General features: G+C 41.1%; 1 protein-coding gene across 1 annotated transcript in view; it reads left to right on the forward strand.

Annotated features, from left to right (window-relative positions):
• LOC134048902 (contactin-3-like) overlaps positions 1–20,358 on the forward strand; it is a 75,655-nt gene that overhangs the window by 34,112 nt on the left and 21,185 nt on the right. The window contains 6 exon segments of the mRNA XM_062500983.1: positions 6,579–6,782; positions 7,316–7,418; positions 8,397–8,581; positions 16,707–16,843; positions 18,930–19,059; positions 20,132–20,282. Of these exon segments, the coding sequence (XP_062356967.1) occupies positions 6,579–6,782; positions 7,316–7,418; positions 8,397–8,581; positions 16,707–16,843; positions 18,930–19,059; positions 20,132–20,282 (910 nt within the window).

Below are 20,358 nucleotides of genomic sequence, written 5' to 3' on the forward strand. Positions count from 1 at the left end.
TTGGAAACAGGATAATTGATTAGGAAGAGGGAGGTGGCTGCAGTCCCAGCTGATCCCAGCACTCGGAACAAGAGTGCTGAAAGGAATTTTTGTTCTTCACAGGGGTTTTATCAAGTACCTTCTCCTGAAAGAGTGCAAGAGTACCAAATGAAAGTGTCGCTAATTACTGCTCCCACATATAAATATTGGTGCTTTACTTTGAAAATTGACTCCTGGGTATTTCCATTAGCTTTCCTTGGTTTATGTCCCTAATATTTAACATTCACAAGAAATCAGATTTATTTTAGTTCAGCAATAAACTAAACTATCGCCTTTTTTATCCTCAAAATTATTATAGGCAGGAAGCAATTTAAAATCCTTCCAGCTATTGAAAAAGCACAACAGAGTTCTGGAAATGCTCTCAGCAATTAAATGTAAAGTTGTAGGGAGGTGATTAAAAGAACAATTTGTCACTTGAAATGGATATGGCTAATGGGGATGTATTTACATATTGCTTCCTAAAGCACTTTCTTCCTTTTCTGCTGCTTCCAGAGCAGGAGCAGTGTGCTCAGGCTCTTGGAATGACACAGCGAGTCTGGAGCAATGAGTGCAGAAATGCGATGGAGAGGAACCAACCCATCCCTTGCACAGCTCCAGGGGAAGCAAAATGGGGATTGTTATTCAGCCCTGGAGCCCAAGGGCAGCAGAGCTGTTCTGTCAGGCTCTCAGTAACATCTGGGCTTCCTTGGGAGCACCGGGGGATGTTGGACCTGCCAGCTGAGGAACGCTTTGGGATGGCAAGGGCTGGGAGCTGCTCCTGGCTGGTGGTCCCTTCTCCAGGGAATGGGCTCCCTGCAGCTGGACTTAGCAGGAGGGGTTTGGTGGTAATAAAGAAATCAGCTGCAGCATCTGTGTCCCAAGGATGAGCTTAGAAATGTTGGTGCTTTAATTACAATGGCGAGCGTTGCTTGTGATGCTTTGAATGATTTAGGGAAGCTCCAGGAATTAAAGTGTAGGGAGCAAGGGGCCTTTAGTGGCTGTTTAGTGACATCCCAGTGTGACAGATCTTTGTGTGCATTACCTCTTGGCCAGTTCTGTGGCTGTGAGGACAGCAGAAAAAAATACAGTTCAGTATTTTTGAAGATTTACATCTGTTTTAACATCAAACTGAAGTTCATTCCAAAATTTAAAAAAAAAACAAAACAAACAACAAAATAGTGGACTCTTACCCTATTTCATTTAAAAATGAAAATCAGGTTTTAGCCTGAAGTAGGAACCTTGCAACTTCAGCTGAAACATTTCAATATTCTCATTAAATGAGTAGATTGGAATTGCAGGATACTGTGTGTGTGTCTCACTGCTCCCACTGTTCTGGGCTGTTCCATGCACACAAGGTACATGCCTGATGACCTGCACAGCAGGCTGAAAATTGATCTGGTATGTTTTAGCTATTAAATAATTCACCTTTTATGCCAAAACAATTAATGTTACACATTAGTTTCAAATCAGAGTGTTGCCATTATACTTTGGAATAAAATGAATTTCTGGGGATTCTTCGCTTTTTGTAGCTGGGCTTGCATTCCCATCATGCAGTTTACATTTTGTATAAGCAAAAATTCGGCCAAAAGAGTTCTTCTGCAGAGTTGAGGTGAAATTTCAGATGTTAGGAAAACACTGCACCTATTTTGAGCAGATCTCACTGTCTCACATCGCTCCTGGAGGCCACAATTCAATCCCCGTAGAGGTTTTGTAATTGCCATTATTTTTATATGGAGAGCATGAACAAAAAGTAAATACCAGCCCAGTTTGTTCTCTGAAGTGTGACTGCAGACTAAAGACTTTTTCATTATCAGTGATAGAACTACTTGAATGCCAAGATCCCAGGATCCCCCTTGGAAATGCAGTCTGAGCGTTGGTTTGCTTTGTTTTTCCCCACTGGACATACCTAGGACAATTTTTAATTTCTGGGCATTGAATGTATACAAAAATACATCCTAAACCCTTGAAATTATGTACAGTTTATCTCAGATAATACTCTAAACTGCTTTTCCATTGCCAAAATGCTGCCACTTCTGACAGTGGCACCTCGTGACATTTTAAACTCCAGTTTACACGTATGTTATGGGAGCACATAAACACCTTGTCCTACGCCTCCAGAGCAGAAGATTTTTATTTGGAAAGCAACCTTTAACGTTTGCCAGAAGGAACGAGGGAGTTGTTGCTTGTTTTATGGCACAGAGAAAGTGCCACCAGGAGCAGCTGCTGGTGGGGGCTTGCCCAGGGGAGGATGCTCAAGGCGGTGAGCTAAGTGCAGGAAAATTGACCCAAGTAAGAAAAGAAAAGTACTAAGGACGAGTGTGAAGGTGATTTATGTAAAATAAAACAAATTATCCCCTTGGGAGCACTCATTCCAGTAACCAGTCCCACAGCAGTGTAATCCAAGGATTTGCCTGCAGGGACAGTTTGCACCCCAGAGCATCCTCTGGGACCTTCATGCACCTTAACCCCATTAATTAATTTCCTACTTTTAGGTTAATTTGTTTGCACTTTCCCAGAGGTCCCTGTGCAGACAGCCAGAGGTGCAGCAGTGGTAGAAAATGAACATTTTTGTGGGCGATTGTCCCACAAAAAGCTGAATTCTGTGTGAGCTCTCAGAGCTCCTCCCTCTCTCCTGAGTGATGCTCCTGCACAAACAAGAGACTTTGCTCCCTTCTCTGCCATTTCATCACACTTGGAGCTGAAATTGGGCCAAATGATGAACTAATTGCTTTCTGCCTTAATTAGGGAGTCTGTTATTATCCTCTCAAAATCAGTGTTACTTTTCCATTATTTTTAACTTAAGATGGATCATTCAGAATAGCTGTTTGCTGCAGATTTCCGTGTTTTTAATTGCAGTTTCTGACATTGCTAAATTCTGTCTGATTACTTTCTTGGAAACAGTTTTCCAGGTGCCATTCTGTGGGATAGGCAGAGAGCCATTTGGAGACGAAATTCTAGGGTATTTCAGCTTCTCCTTGTGTCTCTACTACAGAATATTGTAAAACCAGTACTGGAGAAGTACATGAAATAATTGGGATTTGGTTGTCAGTGATTGACATGAAACTATGTATTTTGATGGTTGTTTTTTTCTGTTCATTTGGGTTTTTTGTTTGTTTGGTTGGTTGGTTTTTTTTTAACCTTTTATTGTTCAGTCTGCTCCATGCTCTCCAAAATCAGGAACTTTCATTTATTACCAGTTTTATTTGTGGAAACACCCACTTGGCTAATTCAAATCCAGTCAGTTTGGAACGTATTAAATCTGTTTCAGAAGAATGTTGTTCACATCACTTACTTGTGGCTATTTTAGAAGTTTCCTTTAGGTGTGAATTATGGGGCTCCAGGTAAATATTAAGTAGCTGTAAAGCAGTGATGGCCCAGAAGACAAGGAGCAAGAGCTGACATTATTTATGGCAATAGTGGATAAAATGAACTTTTTGAATTGTCCTCCTTTTGATCATATGTCTGTCTGCCTTCCCCCCCCAACTTCTGTTTGTCCAACTTTCTGAATTTAATTACAGTTTGAGATTTCCACCACTGCTGTTGTCACTTAAATTCTGCTTACAAGAAGTAAAATCACCCTGGTTCTGTAAATGATCTCCTAGTGAAGTGTTTCAGTCTCGCTTGGAAGAAATGTGTAATTTCTTTAAATTCTAGACTTCTAAAATTTTTAACATAATTTAAAGCCACATTTTCAAAAGGATGTGTATAAACTTAAGGCTTGACTGCAAACACAGTTAAAAACCAATAAATGAGTGTATTTTACCCCATTACGTTCCTTTATCAACAGTAATTTGGGGTTTTGTAAGGTTCATAAATAGCAGGAAATGACCCTGGTAAACCTCAAAGGCTGTGGTGATTTAATTGTTGAATTTCACAAAGAATTCAGGTTTAAAAATGACAGGTAATTTTATAAGCATTTTTTAATTGAGCACTTAGGTGCACAAAAGGCCTGGAACAGTGTGAACATGCTGAGTGTGTTGGAGACTGCACAGTAAATAATAATCAAATAATGCAAAATAAAGAGAAGCCGCCAACCAAGATGTAGTAAGCAAATAAAAATTGAGTAATAACTGTAATTTCCAATACCTTATCCATGTATGGTCGCCAAATAAGGAAAAAAATGCTTTGGAAAGCGAAGGTTTCGAACTGAGAGGAAGCCCAGGAGAGACATATTGCTTCCATTTATAACAGAAAATCAACTGAAAACTTGTAATTGACAGAAAGGGAGTGAGTTTGTGTCCCTGGAGGTGCCTGAAGATCAGCAACAGGCAAATTGTGTAAACATAATAAATCACACCACAAGTTGTTTATTATGATATTCCTTTTATTATTTTGGAAAATAAGAATATAATTTCGTAAAGGACAGTAAATATAAAATGAGGTGGTGGTGGTGGTGGTGGTGGGGCATGGGGATAGAAATATTCTGGAGTTTTTTAAGAGAGTCAGTGAAAATATGTGTTGAATGGGGAATTAAGTTTTCAGGAGAGTTTATTCCTGGGCTGTTGAAGGACCCAATTAAATTGGAATCCACTTTGCATGGCTGCCATAATCCCATGGCTGATTGCAGTGGGTTTACTCTGGATTTAACCCAGTACCATAGGAATGAAACGAAGCTGCTTGTTTTCCTGCTGTACCTCCAGATCTCTCCACCCTCTCACACTCTTCTGGACATCTTTTCTTTTTATTTTCTTCTTTTTTTTTAATTTTATTTAAGCATGAATTAATATTTTGAGCAAGGATACACAAGTGGTTCAGTAACTACCAGAACCAGTAAAGCCTGGTGTCACCCACTGCTGCCTTGTGGGAGTCTGAGTTTGGTGTAGAGCTAAAAATGTGGTTTTTTTGGTCCCTAACTTGGTGTGCAGCCCCTCCCTCAGCCCTGTGATCTCCACCCAGCTCTTCTCTATTTCCTGCCTTTCCCATTTAGAAAGACCACGCATTCCTTTCTCCCTAAGACCATGTAGTCCCCTTCAAACTCCTCAGATGTACTCTCTTTTTTCTTTTTTTTTTTTTAAATAATTTAATGCTTCTCACTGCAGTAATTCCCCCATTGTTCCCTGACAAATCCTTGCTTCCTTCCTTTCCATAAATGAATTGCACCTCTCGAGTTTTGGAGGAAGGAATTATGGTGAAAACCATTTTTGCTCCTGAGGAGATGCTGCAGGTCCACAGGGGTGATGATCTCACAGGTCTTTTCCTCCTTATGGTTCTGGTTTTTGGCAATAAATGTTTCTAAATATGACAGAAGTTTAACTCCTGGGCCTGTTAATGGTTGGGATACGCCGCTGCTGCAGAATTTTTGTGATGGAAGAGGTTTAAATATTGATAGAAGAAAATTAAATGCAGTTTAATGATCAGCCGTTTCATTTGATGACTTTTTTTTTTTTTTGCATTAGGCAGCCCATAAATATCTTAATAATTTCATTTATTGAGTGTTTTTTTTTTTTTTTTTCACCTGCACAGTCTTAACTTGTGTTAAATTGTCCTGTTGGCTTTGGCAGCCTGGGGAGGCGTTGAGGGTTCAGGATGTGTCACCTTTTCATTTCATGATGGACCCAAATTTGTGCACCTTCAAATTAAACCTGTGCAGGAAGGGCTGAACTCCATTTCGTGGGGGCAGTGCCAGTGCTGCAGACACTGCAACACCAAGAGAGGTCAATCAAGCTGTAATCATTGCTAATTAGCACTTCCAGAAGCTGTAATCTTTCTGTAAGTGGCACGTGGGTGAAAAATTATTCCTTGCCTGGAACACCATTAAAATTTTATTTTCCTTTGATCCTGTAGGATGTGGATGAGGCAGACACGTGGCCTCACACAGGAAGGGGCTTTTGCCAATTAAAATTGGGCACACAAACCTTGGAGTGATGGTCAGAAAACAAAACAAATTCAGTGGATTTTTTTTTTTTTGCCAAATCTCTTAGTTTATCTTTCAAGGAGTGGGTTTTGGTTTCTTTTCTTTCCTTTCAAATAATCATAATGAATGGTAGTGAGGGCTACTTTGCCCCATCATACAGAATTTTTTGTAATGGAGTTTTTATGGAGTTTTGTATGAAAAATTAGTTTTGCGGTGTGATGAGCCTTACTGGGAATTTAGGCTTCTTCTGACATTCTTATCACGTGGATATTCCTGTACTGTTTCTACCTGTTAATTATCTGGCTGAGGAGTTAAGCAGCTCCTGAATGAATAATCTTTCCATTTTACCAAAGTTTGCTGTCGTTTTTAATGTCTGCTCCTATTTCTGTGCATATTAAATTTAGGAACAAAAGAAAAAAAAAAGAGATTTAAAGAAACCCCCTAACATTCTGGATTTCTTTTGCCTTTTTTTCTTCTGCTGGAGGAGGAAAAAAGGAGGGGGAGTTTGCTAATTTCTGGTACTTTTTAAAATCTGGTTTTCTCGGTCGTTGGCTCTGTTTGTTACACAGTAAATACACTGAAGTATTGTAAACGCTGTAAATATTGTAAGTGCTGTCAAATACAGTAATAAAGTGGCCTTTGAAGGGGGAAAGAAGTGGGGAAATCCTGTGGAACAACTTCTCTTGTGTGTTTTTCCCCCACCCAGACTTGTCGTTCGCCTGGATCTTCAACGAGTACCCCTCGTTTGTGCAGGAGGACAGCCGGCGCTTCGTGTCCCAGGAGACAGGGCACCTGTACATAGCCAAGGTGGAGCCATCAGATGTGGGCAACTACAGCTGTGTGGTGACCAGCAGGGCCAGCAGCAGCCCCGTGCTGGGCTCGCCCACGCCGCTGGTGCTGCGCACGGACGGTACGGCTGCCCCACGGGCACACCTGGGCCATGGTTCCCAGCATCGCTCACCGATTTTGGGCTCTTGCACCATAAATTCTCCTGTGTTGTCTCGTGTTCTGGTGCAGAGCTGAAAATGGGGTTTGTTTTTGGTTCCGACCTTGGTGTGCAGCCCCTCCCTCAGCCCTGTGGTCGCTGTCTCCACCCAGCTCTTCTGTACAAAGAGTTCTCCTCTGTTCTCTGCCTTTCCCATTTACAAAGACCACACATTCCTTGCTCCCTATGTAGTCTCCTTCAAACTCCTCAGGTGTACTCTCTTTTTTCTTTTTCTTTTTTTAATAGTTTAATACATCATTAAATTAAAGTTCAAAGCTAGTATTATCTTTCTACAAAGATAAACTCTGTTACATCCTAACTCTGTCCCTGATCTCACTGTGCTTCCCTTTATAAGCACGTTGCCAGAGAAATAAACTTTATTTTGAATTGCAAAAGACAGAAAGAAAACCCTTTAAAAATCACCTTCAAAGTTTGACCCTCTCAATTGTCTCCCACAGGTGTGATGGGGGAATATGAGCCCAAAATAGAAGTTCAGTTCCCAGAGACGCTGGCAGCAGCCAAAGGCTCCACTGTGAAGCTGGAGTGCTTTGCACTGGGAAAGTAAGTTCTCATCTTCACTGGAAACTGAAACACCTTAGGGTTCACCTGCACAAGAGGTGTGGGGTTCTGGCAGTTTGTTCTGCTGTTTTCCCAACACCTGATTTTTGGTCATTGCAGCTCCTGCCTTGAAATAAGAGGGCAAAGACTCTTGGTGTGTATTTTGATTTTTGTTTAGAATTAAGATGTGTATGTTGGCAGTGCAGGGATTCACATTTCATTTCAAATTAACTTGAGTAGATTCAGTGTGGTTTTGCACGTGACCTTTGAATTAAATCTCTTTTCTCTGTGTAAGGAAATGGCGCTGAAGTCTGTGAGAATGTTGTCTGAATTCTCCTCTTAAACGTACTTGATGCTTTCATAATATTGCTCTTTCTTTATAGCCAAAATAAAGATTGAAATGCGTTTCTCCTCTGAGTGATGCTTCACTCACAGCTGATACCTTTTCTCTTTCCCAGCTGATCTGAGAATGCATTTGTGTTTCTGTACATGTATTTACTTACCAGAGTGGGGTTTGCTTGCAGGCAGCTTTGTCAGGTGCCCATATCAGATGGATAACTTGATCACAAACTATTGCTTTGGTTCCCCAGCGAGGGGAGGGAAACTTTGCAAATCAGAGAGTAAAAGGCTGCTGGAGGATGGCAATTCCTAAAGGCTTACCTGGATTCTTCCTCCATGGAAGCCACTGGTAAATCTCACCCGTCCTCTGGGGAGTCCAGTGCTGATTTACAAGAAATTTTTCAATTACTGGGCGTTCACAGAGTTATTCCTGACAAATTTGGTATCGCAAATGCAGCATAGGAATCAGCAGTGAATGCAAATCAGGTGCCAGAGCGTCTGCCCTTCTGTCACGTGCAGTGTGGTTACTGCTTTTAACACAGCCTGTAAGTCACTGCTGAATTTAGCTTGCTTTAAGTATCTCATTATGACAATCAGGGACTTCAAGCAAAACTGTTTAAAATCTCATTACTCTCTCTTTAGCCCTGTGCCTCAGATTAACTGGAGAAGAACTGACGGGCTGCCATTTCCGAGTAAAATAAAGCTGAGGAAATCCAATGGCATGATCGAAATCCCTAATTTCCAACAGGAGGATGCAGGGCTCTATGAATGTATTACTGAAAACTCCAGAGGCAAAAACATTGCAAGAGGACGTCTCACTTACTATGGTAGGAAACCTCTCTTCTGCCTCTCTCCCACCTTTCTTTACTCATGAAATACAAACTGCTCTGGGGTACCCTGGAATTTCCAGGTTCTGCAGTTCCATCAGGCATTTGGCTTAGAAATCCAGGGAATTTTAAGTGCTGCCAGAAAATGAGAATTTCTGCAGCAGTTTCTTGGTAAGGTCTCTAAGAAATGGCTTAAAAGCTCACAAGGATTGCTGAGAGTAAAGTGCTTGTGCTTGTTTTTTTCTGTGACAGAAAGACTTTTTTTTCCAAAAACATTTCTTGGTCCATTGGTGAAACCTTCAATTTTCAGTCAATTGGATTTATTTGGGGGATCATTTAGGCCTCCCATCTATGGGAAGTACAAATTTTGTCTTGCTCTGTGAAAAGATTACTGATGGATATTCTCAATCCTGTGCTTTCAAAACAGCCAATTTTATTTTAAAATGAGTAAATAAATGGGAGGATATAATCCAGTATAGGAAATGAAATGATATGAAATTTTATGGCTGGGAAAAAAGCAGTCTCTTGTGCATTTAAGGCTATAGAGTGAAATGAGTGTCAGCAAAGCACACTGGTGGTGGTGTAAAGCAAAGACTGATTTGCAACAAAGTGGTAATTGACAATTTTTGTTAAAGCCAGATCTCAGCAAATATAATTTTCTTTACTTCAATGGCAATTTAAACAGTGGTTCTGACTCTGCCTTGGAATGTTTCCCTCGTGGAGGAATATTTGAGCAAAGAGGTTTTTTTTCTTTTAGTTGGGTAAAGACACAGAGCACAGCTCCTCTGCAACTGGGAGCAAGATCCTTATTGCCTCCCCACGGGGAACTGTGGATGTTAGAACACAGATTTTGGTCCATGAAGATTTTACTTTAAGGCACTATAGATTTTGTATGGAGAAAGGAAAAGAGATTTCTCTCCTTTCCAACTTCCAAATTAATCTTTACGCTGAAGGAACGCCCCGTTGTTGGAAATGTTCAAGGTCAGGTTGGGGCAGGGGACTTGAAGCAATGCAAATTTTCCATGCACTGATTGTAATTATGACCATTTTTTTAAAATCCTATAATTAACATAGGGCAATAAATCCAAGCTGCTTCACCTGCCAGCATCCTCTGCCATTCCAAACTTGGCACTGTGCATTTGGTTTTATTAAGGGGCCATTTTTGGTGCTTAAAAGTTCCAGAGTTGTGGTTTGTGCATCATTTTGGCTCACCATTCAGGGCAGTTGTGAGATACATCCGTCTAAATGACATCTAAAATAAAGGAGGTTTGTTCATCAGTCCTTGTAATTCCAGCACTGGCCATTCCTGGGGTACATGCCCTGCTGCCCAAATTCTTCCTTGGTCATTGAATGGCCACAGAGCTGAAATAAAGGATGTTGCTAATCAATAAAAGCAACCCAGCCGCAGTCCTGTAACTCTTGAATCAGTGTGAACATTTTCACTGCAAATCTAGACAGGGATTTGACCCCTCAGATGGAGTTAATATTCCAGTAGGAATGGCTGCCCATGTTCAGAGTCATCCCTGGTATGGATGTTTATCTTCAAAAGAATAATGAGAGCTGTAATGGCAGTAATGGGACTCCGACTGTTTCATTTCATTTGTTCTGCTTCATGGAACCCATTCTGCAGAATTAAATAGATTTAAGTAATCTTTCTTATTTTGGTACTTGCATTGTTGTTGTTGTAGTTAGAATTCCAACTAGCCTGAATTCAGGATAAGAGCATTTAAATCCTTTTGATAATTCAGAGTTTTATAACTAGGGATAAGATTCAGAAGATACCAGTAGATATTCTGATGGATTGCCACCTCATCTGGTGCCAAAGCCCAGAAATCTGTCTGGTGAAGAAATCTAACCACATCTCACTCAGCCTTCCAATAAAGGATCAATATTTAAGGAAGTTTTTCTAAAAGCACATGAGGATTTGGGGGAAACTAATGCAATAAACTGAAAACATTGAGTAAAAAATTGTCCATCTGCCAGAAAGTACCAATGCTGTCAAAAATCCACAGATTTGGTGTTTTAGGGAATGGTGGCTGCTGTTAAAAACACTTTACTGGTAGAAGTTTAAGGCATGTCTGCTCATCAAACATAGAAAAATATAAACATTACAGAAGTCCAAATATATTTTTATTTCTATAGTGACAACATTGATTTTCCTCTTGGCAGAACAGTTTCTGCCTGACCTACAGAAAACAGTATGAGAAGGATTGGGGTTAATGTTTTGCAGGTTTTCATAGTGAAATAATGGCAAAAAGAAATCTTTAGGCAGAGAAAAATACTGATAAAAATCTTTCATGTGCCTGAAAAACAGGTTTTTCTTTCTTTGCAAACTTTGTAAACGTAACATAAAGCTGGTCCTAAACAAAAGCTTGGAACATTCATTGCTCTGCTCCTCCTCTGGTCTGGTGTATGAGCTAAAACTGGAAAGTTTAAAATCTGGAAATCAGGTTTTCCAGTGCATAAATAGTTTGGTTAAAAGCTTTCTTTTTCATCCAGTAATGAATTACGGCCCTTGAACACAGGCTCAGCTTTACTCCTGTCCATGGTCAGCTTCTCAAGAATTCCCATAAATCTGTCACATCTGTAACTCTCATCCTGAAAAAAAATGAAATTAGTTTTGTTTTTATTAGGGTTATGCTGTGCTTTAACTATAGCTCTCAACCACTGTTGTTGTTAATAATTAAAACAGATATTCTAAACCAGATACTCCGGGTTCATTACAATATTCACAGACTTGTAATCTTCCTTTTTTTCCTCCTGAAGGATTTTATCAGGAAAAAACTGACATCAAACATTCAGTTTTTTGTCCTTTTAACAGTTCCAACATTTGTTAAATGCCATTTTTCTACTCAGGGGAGTTCAGATTGTGTTAAAAATAGGACAAGATTATCCAACTTTGATTGAGTGTAGAAGCTGAATATATAAATAATTTGCTTTCCCTTTATTAGGGTGTTCGTTTGTCATCGCTTTTAGCTTTCCATGAAGAGATAACAGGAAAAAAAAAGAATCCACGGGAATGTTTCATGGCAGAGAAAAATGAGAGGAGATGAAACTATTACGTTTTTGTGTTTTGGGATGCAATTAAACATGAAGCACGGTAAAGATATGTAAAACAATTAATTTAAAGTATAATTGAAGAAAATATATTCTTAATTAACCCATGCTGATATACCAGAAGTCCTGCTTGGCAGGACCAAGGTAAAATGTTTGACAGGGACAAAGAAACTCTGCTGGTGTTCTCCTTTTGCTCTGCAGTGCTGGGCTGTGATAACAAAGACGAAATCCCCCAGGAATAAGTCAAATCTACTTTTTTTTTTTTAGTGAATTAAAAAATACTGGTATATTTTTGATTGATTTTTTTAATAATCTACCAGCAAAATGTAACTGGAACTGTTGTTATTTGTGCATGTGGAAGAATATCTCTGTTTAAATGTTGTATCTAATAGCTTGACTAAGAGATGTCTTCAAAACATCGACAGCAAAGCTGCAAGTGACTAAATAATATTAATGGGTTGCTGAGTTTGATCAACCTAGAGTTGAATTGTTAATGCTGTCTAATAATTCAGTTTTCTTGCTGCCCAGACAACTAGTTTGTCTTCTCTTACGTACTAAAGCTTTTCCCAGTGATTTGGAATTACCTGTTGCTCTAGGGCATTCTTATTTTCAAACAGGAGAAAAAAAAGTTGGACATTTTCAGAGATGTGTCAGCTGATTCTCTAGACCCAGCTGTTTTAGCAGAGCAAAAGTGATTCATGCTTGGAGTCCCTTGGAGTTTTGAGAGAAAATAAGTGTTCATCCCTGCTGCAGGCATCAGTGTGAGTGTCAGAGCCTGACTTTGAGGGACTCCCTGGAAAAATGCAAGTTACCCTTTTGGGGTGGGCTTTTCCCCCCGTTTGCTTCATCCTTCATCCTGTTGTACCTCCAGGATGTTCTTTCTGCTCTGATTTCTTGCCCAACTGCTGAGCTCCCCAAAGGTGTTCCAGAGATTTCCAGCCCAGCTTTGACAGTGGAAGTGTCAAAGTGCAAGTGTAAGAAGGTAAAATCTTGTGTGAATCCCTGTTCTGGGAGAGGCTTTGGCTCCCAGCAGAGCACAGATCTCCCTGCAAGAGTCGTGCCCCTGAAGTTTTGCCTTCCCTTCTTCACTCTGTTCCCCTGGCATATAGAATTAAAACCAGATTTTTGTTGGATTCTTTCCCTCTGAAGGGAATAGTACATAAAAGATAGTTGTTTTGATGCACTGTGCATGGTTAGCCCACGAATAATTTAGAAATCTCAGTGCAGCCTCTGGAAAGTGTCACTCCTTCAGCCACTGATTCCAGGAGCATCACTGCAGTTCTTCCCCCTTCACACCAGCCCTTAGGATATCACAAAGGATTTTGTAAAAGCTGAAAAAAAAAATGGTTCTTTCTTCCCCTTTGGCCTGCAGAGAAGGCCTGGAGTGTAATGAAGCAACAATTGTTTTCTGCAGGCTTAACTGGCTGGAAGAGAAGGGTCATGATCACTACCAAAAAAATTGAGAGGGGCCTCTCACTGGGATGCTTTTTGTGAAGTTACACACTTGTTCTCTCCTTGCCTTTGGGACCATGAGCCCTGCAAGGAATATTTTAGGCTAAAACAACTGAAGCAAAATCCAGGCTGGTGCTTTTCCAAGTGACTGGCCATGGAGCTGATGGGTAACCTGCTTTAGAAAATCATTTACCTACAAGCATTTCGTCCTGGGGGAGCTCCAGATGAATCTTTCATGAAGATTGCACTGCAAGTTCTGAAGAATTCTTAATGTTATCCCAAAATATGGATTCCTGTCACAGTCTCAAACCCTGCACTGTGAACTCCTTCAAAATTGACTTCCAGCCTCCCAGTTTACAGGACAATGTTTTTTTGTTTTGTTTTTGTTTGTTTGTTTGTTTGTTTGTTGTTGTTCTTTTGTTTTGGGGTTTTTTTGTTTGGTTTTGTTTTGTTTTGTTTTTTAATTTTTTGGGGTTTTTTTGTTTTGTTTTGTTTTGTTTTGTTTTTTTAATCTCAGCAAGGATGTGCTGCCTGCTTGCCTGTTCCTTGCTTTAGGGAGAAGTGACTCCTTCCTCTCTCCTCAGGAAGATCCAGGTTTCACAACGACTGTGCAGTAATTCCAGGAGTAAATGATGCTTTGTTACCAACTACAGATGTGGCAGGGATGGTGGAATCAGGTATTTTGGGCAGTAAAATTTGCCTGGCAGTGACTAAACCTTGTTTAAGCTGTTTATTCAGAGTCCTCGGGCAGAGCTCAACAAAAAGGGGCAGTGCTGGGCTTGGCAGGTCCTGCTCTGCTGTAATGGAGACAGGAATTGTTCTTCATGTAGAATAGCTGAATCTTTATTCACTTGGGTTAAATTGGTGTGATTATTAGAAGGTTCTGTGTTTAAGTCGAATTGGTCAGCGGTTCATTGGTTGGTAATTGCTAGTGTATATATTCATCAAACTTTTCTCTTTCCAGGTATGTTTATATTCTTGTCTCTTGGGAAGTGGACATTTCCCAGGGGTGGAATCTTTCTCTTCACAGGTGTAAGCTGTCTTTCCACGATAATAGATTGTTCTGTTAACTGATTCTCACTGTTACAATTCTTTTTTCATGAGAATTTATCAGGCTGGCCGTTAGCTTATCCAAAGTACCAAGGCCTGACTTTACAAGGCCTGGCTTTGCAAGGCTTTTCTTCTGTAAGGTTTTATCTGTATGGAACACTGCTCCTGTTTTGAGAGGGTGTCAAAGCATCAGAGCTGCTGCTACCTGACCTTCTTCCTGCACATGAAGCACCTTTATCCTGGCCAGGAGTCAGAGTATTCCCAGCTGGAATTGTCCCTGCTGAGCTGCCTTTTCCATTTTGAGCTGGTTGGTCGAATTGTTCTCTTTCAAAGACAGATTGGAAATGATGCTTTTCTTCCTGCTCAACTCCTCCACCAGTAATTGGAACAGAAAAAGAGTCTTCCTCCAGGAAGTCACTGAAGTCTCCATCAGGATCCTCTTGTGGATGGACAAGCAGCAGGAATTTCTCACCCTGTGCCTTGGAAGCTGTTCTGTGCATTTCTGCTTTATTTTATTGAGTGGCAACTTGGGAAACCCTCCTATGGAGGCTGCCTGACACACAGTCCTAAAACAAGATTAGATAAACAATGAGTTTTTTTATTGGTAGAATTGAATCCAAGATCTTTAGACTTGAAAACAGATTACATTTAACCTACTTTCAAGTGGAGATAGGCAGCAGATGTTAAATATTCCACATGTATGGATCCATCAGTAATTCAGGCACTGCTGAATGCTGCATAGTTGTTTAGGTGTGCAGAGTGCTCGTTACATGAACCCTGAGCTCTCATTCCCTTGGCACGTGTGGGGCAAATCCTCCCAGTGACAATGGGAGATGAAGCACTGGCTGGCTTGAGCTCCAGTGTTCATTGCATGAACTTTGAAGATTTAACCCCAGTTAATACCAGTGAAATGGTCACAAAGATCAGGTCATCCTGTCTTTTGCAGATGACCTTGATAAAGAGGATGCAAAAAAATTAATTAACCCTGAATCAGTGAAAGGTGTTAATCCTCATGAGGATGTGAAAAAAGAAGTAATATTCAGAGAGTTTCACTGTCAGCAAATACTGGTTGAATTCCAGTATTTATTAGTAGTTCAAATCTCAGTGAATACATTTTAGGAGTTTCTTCTGTAAGAAGTTAACCCTAAATATGGATACACAAATCATAAATAGATCAGTAATCATTAACATAAAAGCCTGGCGCTGTACATGGTCATGTTGAGGTCTCCTGACTTCACTGAAGAACCTGGGACTGAGAGGAAATTTCCATGCTGGGACACAAGGGATGTTTAAAAATGGAATTGGTGCCAGCCCTGGCCTGGCTGGAGCTGTGCCTGTGGCATTGGAAAGTTTCAGCTCTCGGCTGTGCCCACCTCCCTCGTGCCCACGGGCAAATCATTAATTTCCCTGGCCTGAGTTAATTGCTGCTGGAGCTCCATTGTAGTGGGAAGTTCAGTGGGAATTAAACTGACCTGCTGTGCTTCCTACTCTCATGTATTAAATGATGTTTTCCTACATCACCAGGGACTTGTTTTCTCCCAGTTGTTTCCATATGAGGGTGTTATGAGATTTTCCTGAATTACTGACTTAAGATAAGCAAATGGACTCTGGAAAATTCTTTGCCTATAGCTAAGAGTTTGCAGCCAAGTTTCATCCTGCTTTTTCATCTTCTCCATAGGCAATGTCCAGGATTTATCTTTTCTTGGAGAAATAGCATAGGCTGAGATTATAAACGTTCTAGTAAATTAAATAAATTCAAAGAAAATTCACAAATGACTGTAGAGCAGTGTTGAACTGATGTGTGAAATAGCACTAAAGGAATAAAAATAAATGACTGTTGTCTTGCATGCATTGATGTTTGTATTCCAAGTGAGCTTTCTCCTTCCTGTGAAAGCTGTAACAGATGTTTTAAATATCTTTACAGCTTTAACTGTATTTTGGGTAATTCTGAAGGATGTATGGTATTATTGCATCAAATTCTGGCTTTAAAAATGGTGATTTTTATGGACTTTATTCTTCTGGTTTGCATTACTCAAATTCTGTGCCAAGACTTCTACTTTCAAAAACAATCTCATAGATCCATGTTTTCATCCAGTTAAGTGCTGCCTTGCATTAGAAAACAATTTAAATGGTATTTAGCACTGAGGCTGACATAGCATTATTTTTTTTAGGACTTAAAGGATACTCTTCAGCATTAATTTGATGATTTAGCCACATCACTTATTTAATTTCAGTGTTGCCATTAATGTCTTTCTCTTACATTTGCCTCGATTGCAAAATGATGTTGTTTAATCATTAGTGACTTTAATACTGGTTTCACAATAGTCCAGCTTTAGTGATCTGTACTCTCAATTTTCTTCTGGCTTAGTGCTCATAATAAAAATGTATAAGAGGAATAATAAGTTATTTGTTTCATCAGGAAGGCAAATGAAGGAAAGCCAGTGGGAAGCTGTGTTGGTACAGATCAGTCTGTGCAGAAAATTGATGAATTCTGTGCCAGTTAACCCTTGGCTGCTGGTCTGGAGCAATAACTTGTGAGGGTCTTCACCGTGCATTTTATCTGCAGCAAAGCCTCACTGGATCCAGACCATAAAGGATGTGGAAGTTGCTGTGGAGGACACCTTATACTGGGACTGCAGAGCAAGTGGGAAACCCAAACCATCCTACAGGTGGCTGAAGAATGGAGAGCAGCTGGCAATAGAGGTAACATTCTGTTCGGGAAAAGTGCTGCTGTGTAAAATTACCAATATCCATGCAAATGGGAGAATGCAAAAATTCCTGGTATTAGTCACGGGAAACCTTTGATACCAGGTTTGTATTTTTTGAGAGCATCCTGATGAAGCCTCAGGAGCTGCAAAGACAAATTATGTTGTACAAAAACATTCCAGCTAAAAGCAGATTCAAAAACAATAGAACCACATGTAAGGAATGACTGGAGAGGGAAGTTTAATAATGTTATAAATAAGGAACTATAAGTAAGGGATGGAGAACTTGAATTATTTTACGATATTTGCAGCTGGCATTTCAATAAGGGTAGTAAAAGATATTTTCCAACTTCTTGACAAATCTCCTGAGGATTCATGGTTTTACCACTACTTGTTGCAAAGAATGGAATACAAGCAGCAACATAACATAGATATTTGCTTTAATGCAGTTGTCATGGTAAAATGCATTTGGTGACAGGGAAGAGAGGTTGAATTTGGTGAATGGTCAGAACTGCAGAGCAGGATCTGATACCCCTTATTTATTGAAGTTAAATATCACTGCTTCTCTGGAAAACAGCCCCGTTCAGGTTATCAGGAATATGAGCTCCAGGCATTTTGCCCTTGGCCAGTGCCTTGTGCTCAGCACTGGCTTTTGGGGAACAAAAGGGACTGCTCAGGTGAATTCACTGGAGGATTCTGAAAAATGAGCAAAGCACTGGAAAGCATTTCTTGCATCCTTTCTGGCTAAAAGGAATGGTGGTGGTTTGTGGGCAGGTTAAATGAGGGAGCACAGAATCTCTTCGGGGTGACTTAAGAGCATTGTTGCTGTGTCATACAGAGTCACTGAGGTAATGGGTTTTTTTACCTCAGGAAGTACAAAAATATCTTGGAATCATTGAGTCTCCCCATGTCTCCAGTTTGCAGCGTTGCTGCCCAGCCTTTTGGTGTGGTGTCAGGGCAGAAGTGGGAGTTCCTCTGGAAATAGTGAAGGAACTCTCTGAGAGCCAGCCCTGAGGAGACACCAGAGGAGTTCTCTGTGTGCAGTGATCAGGTGTCTTCTGCCCCTGACTGCTCCAGTTCCTCTTGCTGGTCACAAATATCTTTTGGGGTTGTTCCACTCGGCTCTCCCCTTCTCCACGAACAAATCTTTCTTCAGAGCAGCAGCTTGGGATGCTAGGGAGGAGATCAAGACATGGAGATTCAGGCTTTTTCCTCTTTGGGATTGTTTTCTGTCTGTGTGGATGAGCCCCTTGCTCTCAGCTGGGACAGGACCTGTCAGGGAAGGAGCTGAGCTGTCCTGGAGTCACCCTGTGCTGGGGTCAGCTGTGGGTGCTGCCCTTGGCAAGGGAGGGAATGATTGCTCTGGGGCTCCTTTTGGGTCCAGATCCAAAAAACAGCCCTTAGAAAATACTTTTTGGGCAGGTAGCTTGGGGTTTTGTCCATTACTGTGTCTCTGGTTTTCCCCAAAAGTTGTTCCCCAAAGCTGGTGCTCCGTTGGTTTTGTCTTTCTCGTGGTTTCTTTTCTCACCAGTTCTGCCACTCAGATTAGTCACTTCGTGCTGTAATTGAGCTTTCCTGGAATCAGCGAGGTGAGAAGACCCAGATCCTTGAGTAGCTGTGCTGGCTCCAAGGCACTGCAGTTTGTGTCTTTGGTTTAATGGCTGATGGAATTTTTTCTGCACAGTGTTACAGAGCTCATTAGCAAGTGGTACATGTGAAATCTCTAAATAGTGCAAAATTCCAGTGCCATCTGCACAGTCTGGTTACTCTGCTCTGTCTGAGGGGGCTGGTAGGATTCTGTCCATATTTCTGGAGAAATAAAAGGGCATTTGAGATTGCCAGAGACCTCGGTGCAACAGGGCAAGTTTGAAGAATTACTTCGTGCACTGCATTGATCTCCATATCTGATCACCATTGCTGTACCATGATGCGGTCGTGTCACTTCTTTCAGAACTGTTTTCATGATTATGCTTTTGCATTTACCCTACTCATTGTATTTATGCTGTCCTGTTTCTATTCCTTACTTATTTTAAATTTTTCACAGGAAATATATCATCAATAAAGATATTTTTCTTAATATTCAGGGAAGGATCCAAATTGAAAATGGTGCACTTACAATATCAAATCTAAATCTGACAGATTCTGGCAGATACCAGTGCATAGCTGAAAATAAACATGGTGTCATCTCTTCGAGTGCAGAGCTCAGGGTTGTAGGTAAGATGTTCCTTTTTTCACTAAAACACAAACCTCATTATCCCTCTCCACACCCCCTCAGATTTAACTCACTCAGCTGCTGTCACTGAAATAAAACATTTTTGTCAACCTGATGTCTTTATCTGCAGAGCTGAGGAGTTGAGTCATCTGCTGCCAGAGGATTTTCAGGCCAATCATTCATGTAAAAGAGAACAGGATAAATTATTCACAAGGGGAAGAGCAGGGATGGGGGTTTGGGCCAGAGGACTCAAGCCTCTGGTGTGGTGTGGAGGTGGTGCTGGCTCCATCAGCTGCTGTCACCTCTGTGCAGGGCCACCATGGGGTTAAAAACCTCAGTGAGCAGCTCTTCTGGAGCAGGGACAGGGAGTGACATCCACCCAGCCTGCCTGTGCTGGGGCTGGAGCAGTGACACGAGTGTTTGAGGAGCAGGCTTTGGGACTGGCACACTCACACTTGGGCATTTCTCCCTCTAGCACAGGCCAAACTGAGCTCCAGCAGTGCTGTGGTTTTTAACAGAGGTTATTTCCTTTGTGTTCTTGGTTAGCTCGTTCATCCTCACCCTCCTCACACACTGAATTTCCTTCCAAAGTTCAGTGTTACCACAGGGAGAGGCCACGAGCCTTCTCCAAACTGTTAGTTCATGAAAACTTCACCCAGAATGAGCTGCACTGTCATTCCCTGTCATCTGAGGCATGGAACTGGGAACCTTCCATTTCCCTGGGGTTCAGGGAGGCTCCTGGTGTGAGATTGATCAGATTGATCAGATAAATCTGCTCCCTTCAGCAGAGCATCCACATGGGCAGGTGCTGAGCACTGCCTGGGTTCATGAGCTGTGATCCTCTGTGCTTGCCTTGCTGGGTGCCCACCTGCACAGCTGAGACCTTTGGTAGCAGGATGAGCTACAGAAAAGGAGGGGAAAACGCCTAATTGCCCAATAGAAGATGTGTCAGAGCTAATTAATGGTGTTAATTATGTTTGGAATCTGGGAAGTGCCCGTGTAAGTGCTAAATAGCAGTGTCATTAATCCCATTAAAAGTGCTTTATTTCACTACTATTACCCCTTCTGTTTTAGCTTCTGCTCCAGATTTTTCCAAGAGCCCAATGAAGAAACTGGTCCAGGTTCAGATAGGCAGCACAGTTGATTTTGAGTGCAAACCCAAAGCTTTCCCTAAGGCCAAATGTTCCTGGAAGAAGGGAGGTGAGCAGCTACACGAAAATGAAAGGTACCACGTTACATTGGTTTGTTTGTTTTAATCTTACAAGCAGCTCTTGTGTGGTTTTATGCAGTAGTGTCAGCTG

Source organism: Cinclus cinclus, chromosome 12, assembly GCF_963662255.1.
Source record: "Cinclus cinclus chromosome 12, bCinCin1.1, whole genome shotgun sequence".
In the NCBI taxonomy this organism is placed as follows: domain Eukaryota; kingdom Metazoa; phylum Chordata; class Aves; order Passeriformes; family Cinclidae; genus Cinclus; species Cinclus cinclus.